The sequence below is a fragment of the Tetrao urogallus genome (genome assembly GCF_951394365.1).
Source record: "Tetrao urogallus genome assembly, chromosome: Z".
NCBI lineage: Eukaryota > Metazoa > Chordata > Aves > Galliformes > Phasianidae > Tetrao > Tetrao urogallus.
In genome coordinates, this window is record NC_136816.1 from 26,553,170 (window position 1) to 26,565,893 (window position 12,724).

Here is a 12,724-nt window from a genome sequence, read left to right on the forward strand (position 1 = left end):
TTCTCCCAGGTAACAGTGATATTTAATGGCATCAAGTTGCACCAGGGAGGTTTACATACACTGTCAGGAAAAATTTCTTCATGACAAGGATTACAAAATGCTGGAGCAGGCTGCCCAGGAAACTGGTGGACGCACCATCCCAGAAGGTATTTAAAAGATGTGTGGATATGGTGCTTAGGGACATATTTTAGTGGTAGACTTGGCAGTGCCAGGCTAACAGTTGGATTTAATGATGTCCAACCTAAATGATTCTATGATTCTAATATCTGCCTATAAAACTGGTGGAACATTCTGTTGCCACATGTGGGGCCAAAATCTTGTTACTTAGTGATAGACTACAAAAAGAATGAGTAGTTTATGAAAAGTTACCACTTATTATTTGTTTTCTTTCTTGCATTCTGAAATCTCTAGAGCAACAAACCCCCTTAGGAACAGACCACGCTCAAGGACAAGATAAAAATGATAAGAATCACGTAGGAAAATTACCCGAAGGTGAAATTACTTAGGAAAGGCAAGACTAGAAGTGATGATAAAATTTCTGTCTGCGTTCTGGGCAAGTCAACTTGTTTCAAATGGAGGCAGAAGAAGTGGATCATATCAAGGCAAATAATTCAGAAATAGGAAGAACTCCATATGTGAGTTATATGTATACATATATTGTATGTATATAGTTCAAAATAATGGGACAATATTGGACAGTGAGACGTATAAGCGACATAGAGAAGTCAGTCACCTTTACCAAAACTACTGCAGTTATGTGTTCATGTAAGTAAAGACAAAGCCACAATGGCTCCTTAGAATTTGCACAGCCATATCTAACTTATTTTGAATATTTGACACTGTAAGCATTTATCTTGAATGCTGTTCAGTTTGAGTGCTTGACTTGAACTGCCATGAGCTTTTAAAGCTGAATTCATTGTTAGTAAAATAATAAATTTAAATCTGAGGGTTGAATAGATTTGCCAGATTTTTGCCAAAATCTGCTGCAATTTATGTTGATGGATGTTGGTGAGTTAAAAATTCAGATAAAATATTATACTATGCTACTTTTATCCAATAATCTTCTAATTCTTATTCTTCCCAGCTAGCCTGTTTTTAATGAAGGTTGAAGTTTAACAACACTTCAAGGAATCAAACGAAGATAGTGTCACAGGTATTTTAGTCCTCACACAACATTTTCCTGGGCAACAGGCCAAAAGATTTTGTTCACAGTACTTGACCCTGAGCGCTTCTGCTGTGGCCCTTCATTATTAAATAGCAGTACTGCACCATATATATCCTAACTACAGCTGGTCTCCTCCCTCCCCAAATACCTTTTACTGAAGGCAAAGTCTTGCATATATTTAAACCTATACGTGCAAGTCATTTTACGACAATAATTTAGAAATGAATGCTGAAACATGCAAAATAAATTTGCTGTGGACAGTACTAATTAGAACACCGCAGCCCATATTTGCGAAGATGCACACTGTCTGAGAAACCGTAACAAAGTATAACACAGGGGCAAAGGCGCTGGTCAGCGATTCGAAACAGCAGGAAACGGGGTTTGCTGGAGTGCGTAGCTGTGAAGACGGCATTGTTAGAGAAGACGCGGCTTTGGAAGGGGAACGCACTCATCAGTCTCTCAGCTTGCGTTACTCGGTCATCGCAAAAGCCTCGCCTGCACTCTTGTCCTCTTCCCCACCGGCTCTGACCAATAGATTTATTTCAGCCTTACTCCGGGCCCCGCACATCGCAGCCGCACGCCCCGGGGAGCAGAACGGGTCCCGGAGCATCCTCAGCGCGGCCCCAGGGCTCCTTCACCTTCACGTATTTACAGACGCCTCTCGTGCGGCGCCGCACCGCACGCGATGGGCAGCCCGGCAGAGCGCAGGCCGCTCCGGGAGGCCCCGGCTCCACCCGAGGGAGGCCGCTGGGCCTCCAGGCTCTTCCCGGCCGTCTCTCGGCGGCGGCTCCCGGCCCGGCCGCTGGCGGCAGCACCGCCGGGCGACGGCGGCCCCTCCACAGCGCCGCCTCCTCGCGTCCCGCGGGGAAGGTCAGGGCGGCGGTAGCGGAAGCGTCTCCCTCCCGGCTCCGCGTCCCGGAACCAGCCCCGCCGTCCCGGCGCCGCCACCTGCCGCCCCCGCCGGCAGCATGACAGCGGCCGCCGCCGCCCGCAGGTGACGCCCCGCGGGCCCTTCCGCCGCCGCCGCCGTCTCCTATATGGGCCACCTGCTCTCCAAGGAGGCCAGCAGCCTGAGCCGGGACAGCGGCGGCCGCCGCCGCCGCCGCGGGAGGAAGGTGCCGCCGCGCAGCCGGAGCTGCTTCCTGCGCGGGCCCTGCATGCTCTGCTTCGTCGTGCACGGCGCCAGCTCGCCCGCCCCGGAGCCGCCCGTGCCTGCCGGGGACCCGCTGCTGCCGCCGCCCTACGCGGCCCTCGCCGCCGCCGAGCAGCGCGCCGCGCGCCGCCTCCTCCGCCTGCCGCCCGCCGCCTGGGAACCGCGCGGCCGCTGCCGGCGCCTCCTCCTCTCGGGCCTGCTGCCCTCGCCGGTGCGAGGCCTCCTGGGGCCGGCCGGGCCGCCCGGCGAGGCCGTCTCCGAGATGGTGTGCAAGCGCAAGGGGGCCGGCCTGCCCGCCTGCCCTCCCTGCAAGCAGCCGCGCTGCGCCGCCGGCGCGGCGGAGCCCGAAGCCGCCGCCTGCCAGTGCCCCGCGGAGCCGCAGCCCCGCGCCCTGCCCTCGGCCGCCGGCGGCGCAGGGAGCGGCGGGGCCGCGCCGCCGAGGTGTCCCGCCGAGGACGAGAGGGAGAAAGAGGGAGTGAAGGAGCGGAGCGGCGAGGCGGGCCGCGAGGAGCCGCTGGAGCAGCCCGGAGACGGCTGCCGGGAACTGCCGCCGCCGCCCGACATCAACCAGCTGCCGCCCTCCATCCTCCTCAAGGTGGGTCGCTGTACCGGGGCTGCCTTCAGGACCGCGGGGGCCGGTAGGCCCCGGTGGGGCTGCGGCCGCCCGTCTTGCCCCGTGGGTCGCGCCTCAGCCTCCTCATCTGCGGCCGCTCCTCGGGCGGGCACGGACGGCGCTCGTCGTGCCCCTGCCCGTGTTCCTGGCCCGGGCTTCGATGAAGCGCTTCAATTCCAGCCTGTTGCACGACTTTGTAATGCACCTTGCACGCGTGGTGCTCTCCGGCTAGGCTGTTCGGGAACAGGCAGGCTGTCGCTGAGTTCGGCTCGTTCTGTGCGAGTCAGAGCAGGTTCTGCTGAGGGGCACGCAGCTTCTTCCAGGCTGTGTTCTGAGTTGGTTTTACCGATATCCCCAGTCATTCTGAATTCTTGTAGCACTTCTGTGTTCTTTAACGGCCGTTGCTTTGTATATGCCAGGTCTTGCTTTGCTTCCTCTCCCTTCTGCTATGCTTTGGTTCCTTGGTTTCTGTTCTGTTTCTAGAGTAACTTCTAGTTTCAGGCTGCACAGTCTATCAGTCTGCACACTGATGTTCTTCAGCTGACCGAAAGAGAAGCCTTGCTGGAGCTGGAATCTGCAGTGTTTTCCATAGTCTGTTGAAAGTGTGCCTACAGACTGGAACCAGTTGGACTTGGAGTAGTGCAGCAGTTTTCTTTGGGGTTAGATGGCTGATCTTGGAGAGTGGTGACAGAGCAGTGTGACAGATGGCTCTTCCTGTCTGTGACCAGATCTGTATAAACACTGGTTGTGCAACCCCGGTGCTGAAAGTGATTTCTGAACTCTTGTCCACAAACACTGACAATCTACTATTGGTCTTCCATGTAGAGTTAAGTCTGTGCTTGTTTTTTGTTCTTTTTTATGTTGTTGTTATTTTGGAAGTTTGCATGCCTGTCTTAGTTATGTTGTAATGGTGCACAACTTTTTTTTTTTTTTTTTAAATTTTTTTTTTAACAAATTCACTGCCCAAATTCCCCTGTGACAGATATTTAAAAAATCACAAACTATTATATTTGACTTAAACTCCTTTATGATTCTGTAATCAAAACTCTGCCTCACAGCTCTACTAAAATAAAGAGTCCATTTCTTTGCCACTATTAATTTAAGATCATAGAATCATAGAATTACAGTTGGAAAAGAACTCCAAGATCATCTGGTCCAACCATTCACCCATCACCACTGTGCCTGCAAAGCCCTGTCACTCAGTGCCACCTTTACTCTTTTCTTCAGCACTTCCAGGGATGTTGACTCCTCGTGTTATCCTTGGTATTAGGCTGTTAGGATTTGAAATGAGACTGGCATAAGTACAACTTAATGACTTTTTCTCATCAGTGGTATGACTTTTGTAGTCTCTTCAGCATTTTCCCAGTTTCACGTTTTCAAAGATAGCAGTTTAACGCAGTCAGAAACTGGTTCTTACAATAGTGGGGCTTTCTCATGCTACTCTCACCTGCCGGTAGTTTAAATGCACTTCCCTGTGCCTTTTTGTTTTATGTTCACACAGTGCCATGGTCATACCTGTATTCTGAGGGTTTCTTTTGTGTATTCCCATCCCTCTAGCCCAAGCCCCCTAGGCTGTCTTCAGCCTCTCTGTGGCTCAGCTCCTGCCATATTTATAGAAAAGCCTGTCTGTAACTCCAGTAGCACCACCAATCTCCATATAGGTTTTCATCTTGCTCCTCAATCTTTAGCGAGACTGATAGATTTTGTTGTTGTTGTTTTGCTTTGGAGTGCTTCTCTGTCATCCCTTTCTATTGTGTGACTTTTAACTTTGGATTTATGAGGAGTTCTTGTTTGCTGGATTTTAGAGGTGCCTCACCATGTGCTGGGTTATAATACAGATACGGTGTCCCAAATACAATCCCTTCTCCGCTGATTCTATTTTATTGTGGGAAAAGTGTGAGGTGAATATCCCCTCAAGTATTTAATAAACTTTTTGAAGTGTTTGGTGGAGAAACAAACCTTGAAAGAAGAATAAGTGATTCCAGCCTTAGGCATCTGTCATAAAAAGGACTTAGAATATTCTCCACTGAGGAGGAAACAAGACCTTAGGGTAGATTTACAGGATTATACCACAGTTATGGCTCTGAGACCCCACTCCTCCACTACAAAAGCATAGTGGGAGGCTGCCCCCTCATTACAGCTTGCAGTGGCTTACATACAGTTTGCATGCAAGTGCTGTGCAAGCACATCCAGACATCCAGTTGTGCTGTTTCATGACTCCTGGCTCTGCAGATCATTTCCCTTCATTCCCATGCAAAGCCAAGCTCCTGGGGCAGGACAGGTGGACCTTAGGCTATTTATGGTCCTCTGTTACATCTCCCTGAATCCTTGCTCTGCTCTGGGGCTGAAGTTTTCTCGAAACAGCACTGCTGGTGTTTTTGTCATTTACTGGTTTGCTGCTCCTGGTGAAGTGTTTGGGATGGTGTTGGCAGCTCTGGGCACAGACCAGTGCCTGGCTTCTGGGAGAGCTGTTGAGCTCCTTCTTGCTGGCAGGTAATGCAGAGCAGCCAGCACTTCTTTACCAGTGTTTTTAAGCATGTAATGCAGAAGTTTGGAAAACTTTGTGCTATGTGCCACTCAGTATTGAAAACTCTGGGCCATGTAGCAAGTGCTTTGCCTGTTCCCATGTCACTGCAATTCTTTTTTGTGAAAAGCAGAAATTAATTTTCCTTCCATACCTGCTAACTTTTCTGTTTTAACAGCTGCATAACAAACAAGTAACTGATGTAAAGAGGTCTGCAGGCTAAGTGAATTTGGGAATGCTTATTCACATATTTCAGATTTTATTTATTTATTTTTTGGGGGGGCTGTTCCAACAGAAACTGAGCTGTGTGTGTAGAACACTGAAGAGAAATTTTCTTAACTGCCGATGCTTGCAAATTTTTTTTATTTATTTATTTTTTTTTGGAGCCTTCTTAGAAAACTCTTGAAGGAACTGGGATGGGATCAGAGGGATGCAGAGGGTGTAGAAACGTGGCTTGTGATGACAGCTTGGAGGTACTATTGAAGCTGAAGAACAGTTCTGTTAAAAATGAAGACAGACATGCATTCTTCTGTTGTGAGAAAACTGATGAGAAGCTTAACTATGTACCAGTTCTTTGTCTTGTTACCAGAAGCAATATGTTCAATTAGATGTGGAGGAAATTAAGGTGGGATTCTTACACACTGAGAGAACAAGTCAGTCTTGGACAACTTCATTTCCTGTCTCAGGGTTTGTGAGTAGCTGGAAATTTTTATTTCTAATTCCTTTTGAACAACCAATGGGATGGCCTTATCAGGGGCGATTTAGATGTATTTCAGCTTGCCTTGAAACAGAGACAGGAGCTCTTCAAATGAGCATTTGACCCTTTTGACACCTTCTGTATCAGTTTGCTTCTTAGAAGCCATTGTCATCCGAAATCTGTGAAGAAAACTCTTAATTCCAGTGTGGTGTTAGAAAGTGACATTTCTTTATTCTTCACATGAGCACCGGGCAACTTAACAGGAAAGCACACCCTCTTAGAGTTCAGGTTCTGCATTTGAACGGTTAAGACATACATGCGCATAGATATTCGTGGCATACATTCATTCTCTTTCAAGGACTCGTAGTTATGTGCTAATGCCCCTTTGGGCATGCTCTGTGGTATCTAGGATGGTCGAGTACCCAACTGTTTCTTCCCTTTTCTTCTACATCAGCTTAATCACTGAAGCCTTTGACCCACTTCTATCCACTTTTCCCCAGTTTGGAAGATTCTATTGCTTAATAGGCCATAGTTAGCCACTTTATAAAAATGGTGTATGTGAAATCTGAGGAAAATGTCCTTGCATGTTTTGAGACAAAACATAGAGGTGTTCTATTATGAAAACAAGGCTGTTCACCCACTAAAGCTGGAACAGAAAGTTTTTAGAGCTATCTCTTACAGATTCTTTTTGCTAAACTAATATGTCGGTTCTTAAACTGATGTACTAATCCTCCTTGCTAAACATACCAACCTATATTAGTTTTCATTTGTTTATTTTATCTAGAACTTGTTTTCAGCTTTGAGAAGAATTATGGTTGGTGCAGAGGTAAATGTTCTTTCAGTCTTAACTGATTCTTGTTCTCTAGCAATGTTAAACAAAGTGCTGTTTTGTTTTCATGAAGCTTGCTGTCACTGTATGACTACAGTAGGAAAATGAAACATCTGTTAACTTTTCATGTGCTGATGCTGTGCGATTTGTTGAACTAATGGAGGTGCAAAGAAAGGAAAATTCCTGGAAGAAAAGTTTGCCAATATCCTGGTGAAAGTAAAAGTTGTGTATGAATGTTGTCAGTAGTAAAATTCTGAAAGAACGTAGAATCATTTAGGTTGGAAAAAGCCTTTAAGATCATGGTGTCCAGTTGTTAACCTAGCACTGCCAAGTCTGCCACTAAATTTTCTCCCTGAGAACCACATGTATATGACATAAATACCTTGGGGATGTTGGCTCTGCCACTTCTCTGGACAGCTTATTCTAAGGCTTCAAAACCCTTTCAGTGAAGAAATTGTACCTGAACTTCCTCTTTTGTAGCTTGAGGCTATTTCCTGATATATTCTGAGATTGGTTGCAGAACTGTAAAAATAAGTAGATATTTTGCTTTCCCTGGTGTGTGAAAAGGTTGTTTTCGTATAAACATGTAGGTTTCCACATTACAGAATTAACTGTGTGATGGGAGGGACAGAAATCATGGAAGGAAATTACTACTTCTCCTGAAGGTGAGTGCCTTGGCACTCGTGTTTATCTTAGCTGACCTTGGGCTAGCATGTCCAAAAACCTTTTCTGGATTTTGTTCAGATGTTTCTAGGATTTCTCTGCATTGCTGAGACTGGTATTTGAGAATGGTGATCCAAGTTGTGCAGTGTTCGAATGCAAAGTTACTAAATTATAACGTTTTCTTTTTTTTTTTCATGTTGTTCAGAGGTGCCTGTGTTTGATCTTTAGCAGATTTTAGTATGTTTTACTGTCTCTATTTTAAAATGTTGCAGTGATTCACTGACAGCTCGCTCAGATATCTTTTACTGAGGACACTGACACTGTGGGTGGATGGGGATATAACTTTATCATCCCTGTCAAGTAAGGATATTCTTCTCCTTAGTCAGAACCCTTCTATCTCTTAGTATGAAAGGCATGGCATCAGTGTCTCCAGTTAACTTCCTGAGGACTTAAACTAAAGTTTGCATTACAACTAAGCCAGTCTGTTAGCAAATGGCTGTTAAGAGCAGTGTTCATCACTTTTGTAACCCCCGGATGCATGCTTTTGCTGTTCCCTTTGTGCTCTGCAGGGTGATCATTAGACACCAACCTAATGTTGCAAAACTTTTCCTCAGGATCAGGTGTGCCTGAAAAGACTTTCTCTGAATGTAGTCACTAAATTCAGCATAGCAGGTAGCAAGGTGCAGTAGGCAAATAAACAGCCCCTGCTAATTGTAGCTTGCCATTGGAATGCTGGCTGTGTTGTGAAAAAGTCACTTTTTCTGGCTGTCACACTTGTGTTAATTCCTTCTGACTTGATATCCTTTACAGGTGTACAGAGAGAGAAAATGGTCTTTTTTTCAGAGACGTTTTCCTTGAGCTTTTAAATCCTCTCTATGTACTCAGGTGCTCATGAGTCACTCGTGTTTTCTTTAGCTTGAGAGTATGTGTGGATAAAATGACGAAATCTCTCAAAAACTAGGCAAACACTCTCCTATCCTTTGTTTATCTTCTGTTGATAGAAGATTGATTAGTTTGCTGAAACGCAATGAAAAAACATAAATGTAAAACCACTAGAAGCCTAACTTCAGTATGCCTGTAATTAATTGCTGCGTTTAACTGTTCATGGTAAGATGTCATATACTAAGCACGTTCCTTTAATTATCAAATATAATTCCTAAGTACTGTTTAATAGGTCTTCAATTAGTTGTTGTAAAGCTTTGCACCCAGCTGATGAAACAAATGGGCAGTTTTCCAAGAATTAATTTTCCAAGTTCATTAGGTGCTGTAATGAATAGCAGCATGAAATATTTGAGTTTACATTTTACTGTTTTCTGCCTAATACTGTGTTCTTGCTAATAACATGAACTTTTAGGCTTCAGAACAGTTCTGTTTGTCATGATATAATTGAAACAATTGCTCAAATGCCAGTTTTTTTCTCAGCTACAAAATCTTTTTAGGAAAAGGATCATATAAGCAGAAGCCTTCACTCTTCTATTAAGGTTAGATTTGAAGGTCTATCACAGGAGAATGATGGACAGAACTAGGGGATATATGAATTCACCTTTTAGTATCTAATTTCCCATGGGGACTGTGGTCTGTACATTGTTTTCTCAGCCCAGAATCACTAAGCTGTGCTTCTTGAAGTTTGTAGTGTTCTTAAAAAGTGAAAACTCAACTGAATGTTTGTTTTTTCTGTTCATAATGAAAAAGCTTCTTAGTTCCATGCATTCTGTAGCGCTAACTCCTTAATTTCTGTATTAATCATTTGTTTTAGAAGTAAATAGTCATTTGAAAACTGAAAATCCTTGAATTGCATGTGTAGTTTAATTTGTGTGGTGTGAAGTCAAGAATTTGGAAAACTTGGTGCTGAGGATAAGATCTCAACAAACTAGTAACTTTCATTTATCTGCTGATTTTACCTAGTAGTATTTAGTATTTGCTGCTTTTGATTAGTAGTGTATTTAATGGTCATCTGATTGATTTCAGTCAAGAGAGCTTTTGTGCTTGGGAAACTTTAGTTAAGGCATAAGTTACTGTATTTCCAGATAAACTGATCCAGTTTAATACAGATGTATTATATATAAGTCTTACCTTCAAGATTTTAAGAAAATACAGTAGAGGAAGGGGTATTATTCTTTTGGTGGTGGTTTTGTTTTGTTTTTTTTTCTTTTTTTTCCTTTCTGTTTTTGTTCTTTTCCTGTTCCTGCTGAAATAAAATCCTTAGTAAAAAAGTTTAAAGTAGTCCTTTATGGATGCACAGTCTGAAATAGCTAATATAGAAAAAGCAGGAAAGATTTTTATGCCTGAAATCCATTTCACAGAGACTCATTAGTAGAGGAGACAATTACAAATAAAATCTTTTATTTCTAGCTTTTCTGGTTGGACCCTTTAAAATTTCAGTTCTTAAGCAGTTTGGAGTCATAAAGTCAGAACAGCCCGGAGTGGAAAAGATTATCAGGTCCAGCCTTTCATGGGAAAAGAGAGCCTAATTTATTCTTCCCTTTCCTGTACACTGTAATGGAAAACAATTAAGAAGAAGAAAAAAGAATGAAAAACTTCAAATCAGTTGAACCAGTTGATCCAGAATTATGGATTGTAACATATGTGTATGAGCACATTTACAGTAGCGCGGTGGAATTGGAATAGTTGCAGTCCATAAGGCCAGCAGTACCCTGCTCGGCATCAAAAGAGGTGTGGCCAGCAGAGCAGGGGAGCTGATTGTCTCCCTCTGCTCCTCACTCAGGAGGCCCCCCTGTACTGCATCTAGGTTAGGCTCGCTAGAACAAGAATCACAGAATGGCCTGAATTGAAAAGGATCTCAAAGATCATCTAGTTTCAACCCCCCTACTATGGGCCAGGTTGCCAACCACTAGACCAGGGCCACATCCAGCCTGGCCTTGATTGCCTCCAGAGATGGGGCGTCCGCAGCCTCTCTGGGAAACCTGTTCCAGCGTGTCACCACCCTCTGTGTGAAAAGCTTTCTCCTGATATCTAACCTGAATCTTCTCTGTCATAGTTTTAAACCATTTACTCTTGTCCTATCACTACCCACCCTCATAAACAGTCGTTTACCTTTAGTGGCTCTCCTCTGGACCTGTTCCAAGAGTTCTGTATCTTTCTTGTGCTGGGGGCCCCAGACCTGGACACAGTACTCCAGATGGGGCCTCACAAGAGCTGAGCAGAGGGGGACAATCACCTCCCATTCCCTGCTGGACACTCTTTTAATGCAGTCCAGGATATTGCAGCCTTCCAAGCTGGAAGCGCTGACTTCTGGCTCATATCCAGCTTCTTGTCCATCAGAACCACCAATTTCTTCTCTGCAGGTCTGCTTTATGGAGTTCTTCCCCTGGTCCAAAAGGATGTAGAGCTGTTGAAATGATTCCAGAGATGGGCCGCAAAGATGATCAGAGAGCTGGAGTACCTCTCCTGTGAATAGAAGTTGAAGGAGTTGAGGGATTGCTCAGTTTGAAGAAAATTCTAGGGAGACCTCTGGGGAAGCATTGCAGTACATCTGGGGAGCTTAGAAGCAAGAGTGAGACTGATGTTTCATATAGTGTGATGGTGATAGGACAAGGGGGAATAGCTTTAAACTAAATAGGGATGTTAGATGTTAGAAAAAAAAAAAATTATTCAGAAGGTAGTGAGGCACTGGCACAGATTGCCTGGAAAAGCTGTGGTTGCCCTGATCTTGGAAGTTGTTCAAGACTAGATGGGATGGGGGCCTGGGCAGCCTGGTCTGATGGGTGGCAACTCTGCCTGTGGCAGGGGGTTGCACTTGTGTGAGCTTCAACCCTTCCAGCCTATTTATGGTTTGTTGCTTCAAAGTAAAAACAACTAGCTTACAAATCATACATAAAAGAAAAATTCTTGTATGATTGTACCTGTCACTGAAATAAAATTGGGCTGCTAAAGCTCTGCAGAATGTGTTCTGGCTAAGAGACAGCTTTATCTGATAGATGACTTTTGCTGTTCTGAGTATTGCATTTTTGACGTTTCATTGTAGTCATTTATCAGTCTAAGTGAACGGTTATGCTGAAGCCAGAGACTGACATTAAAAAAAACTATTTCTGGAAGATATGATAAGGCCATTAATGATGAACATAAACAGACTCTTACTTGGGATGTGGCCTAGAGGCCCGGGAAGCCTTTTGGTATCCACTGTGAGGGCAAAAGGGCCACCAATACTACCTGTCACTCAAATAGCTGATGTAGGAGGCACTGGCACCTGGAAGAGGATGGGATGTGAGAGTGGAACGAGTTGTTTTTTTTTATTTGTTTTGTAGAAGTGTGCACCATCTAAGCCTGCCTTTTAGCCATGGAAAAAGGAACCTGAAATTTAGAACATGTTTTGTTAAATATACGTTTTCTTTAGCATGTGCTGAGAGATACTTCACTTTTAGGCTTAGGGAGTGGGATTAGCGAGGGATCTGAGGGGAAAAATGTGTTGGACATGCAGAAGGATGTGCTTCTGTACACTTTGCAGAAGTTAAATGTGGTAAGTATTGGACTCGCAGCATCCGGAATTTATCTGTCATGGGCAAGAGGTCAGAGAAAATACGTGCAAAAACACGAAACCAGCAAGATCTTGTCTGCCTAGCTTGTGTGCCTGGTCCTGCGCACACTTGAACTTAGTGAACAACGACTTTGACAGCACCTGCGTTCCCCCTAGTGGCTGATTTTGATTACTGCTTCTCTAATGAGCCAATTTGTGACATCTGCAGAACACTTACCTCTTACACTGTGGAATCAGCCATGATTTCAAATGCTTTCAGGTCTTTCATGTGCTGGAGTTAGCTGTAGGTCTGTGATTGGTGAGGGCTTTTGATAGGATGGCAAAAATAGGAACAAAAATAACTTAAGTGCTTTCATATTTACAGTAGTGGTTGGATTAGCAGCATCTTTCCTGTTCAGTGTTTGCTATGTTCTTGTTTTAAGAACTACATGCTTTTGTTTCTCAAAGTAAATAAGATATTTCCACAACTGAGTGTGTTAATTTCCCACTGTAGTAACGACTGACCAGTTTAAAGTAACTTATAGTGCCAGAGTTATCATCCTTTCTTAGTATTAGCTGGAGTCATTCAGATGCATGTCTGAACAT

At 44.5% G+C, this 12,724-nt stretch overlaps 1 protein-coding gene across 1 annotated transcript in view; it reads left to right on the forward strand.

Annotated features, from left to right (window-relative positions):
- Nucleotides 1–2,202: 2,202 nt before the first annotated feature.
- Nucleotides 2,203–12,724, forward strand: part of FBXL17 (F-box and leucine rich repeat protein 17) — a gene marked incomplete at both ends in the record, with an annotated part of 274,001 nt that continues 263,479 nt past the window's right edge. Inside the window, one exon of the mRNA XM_079548625.1 lies at nucleotides 2,203–2,913. Within this exon, the coding sequence (XP_079404751.1) occupies nucleotides 2,203–2,913 (711 nt within the window). The remainder of the gene's footprint in view (nucleotides 2,914–12,724) is intronic.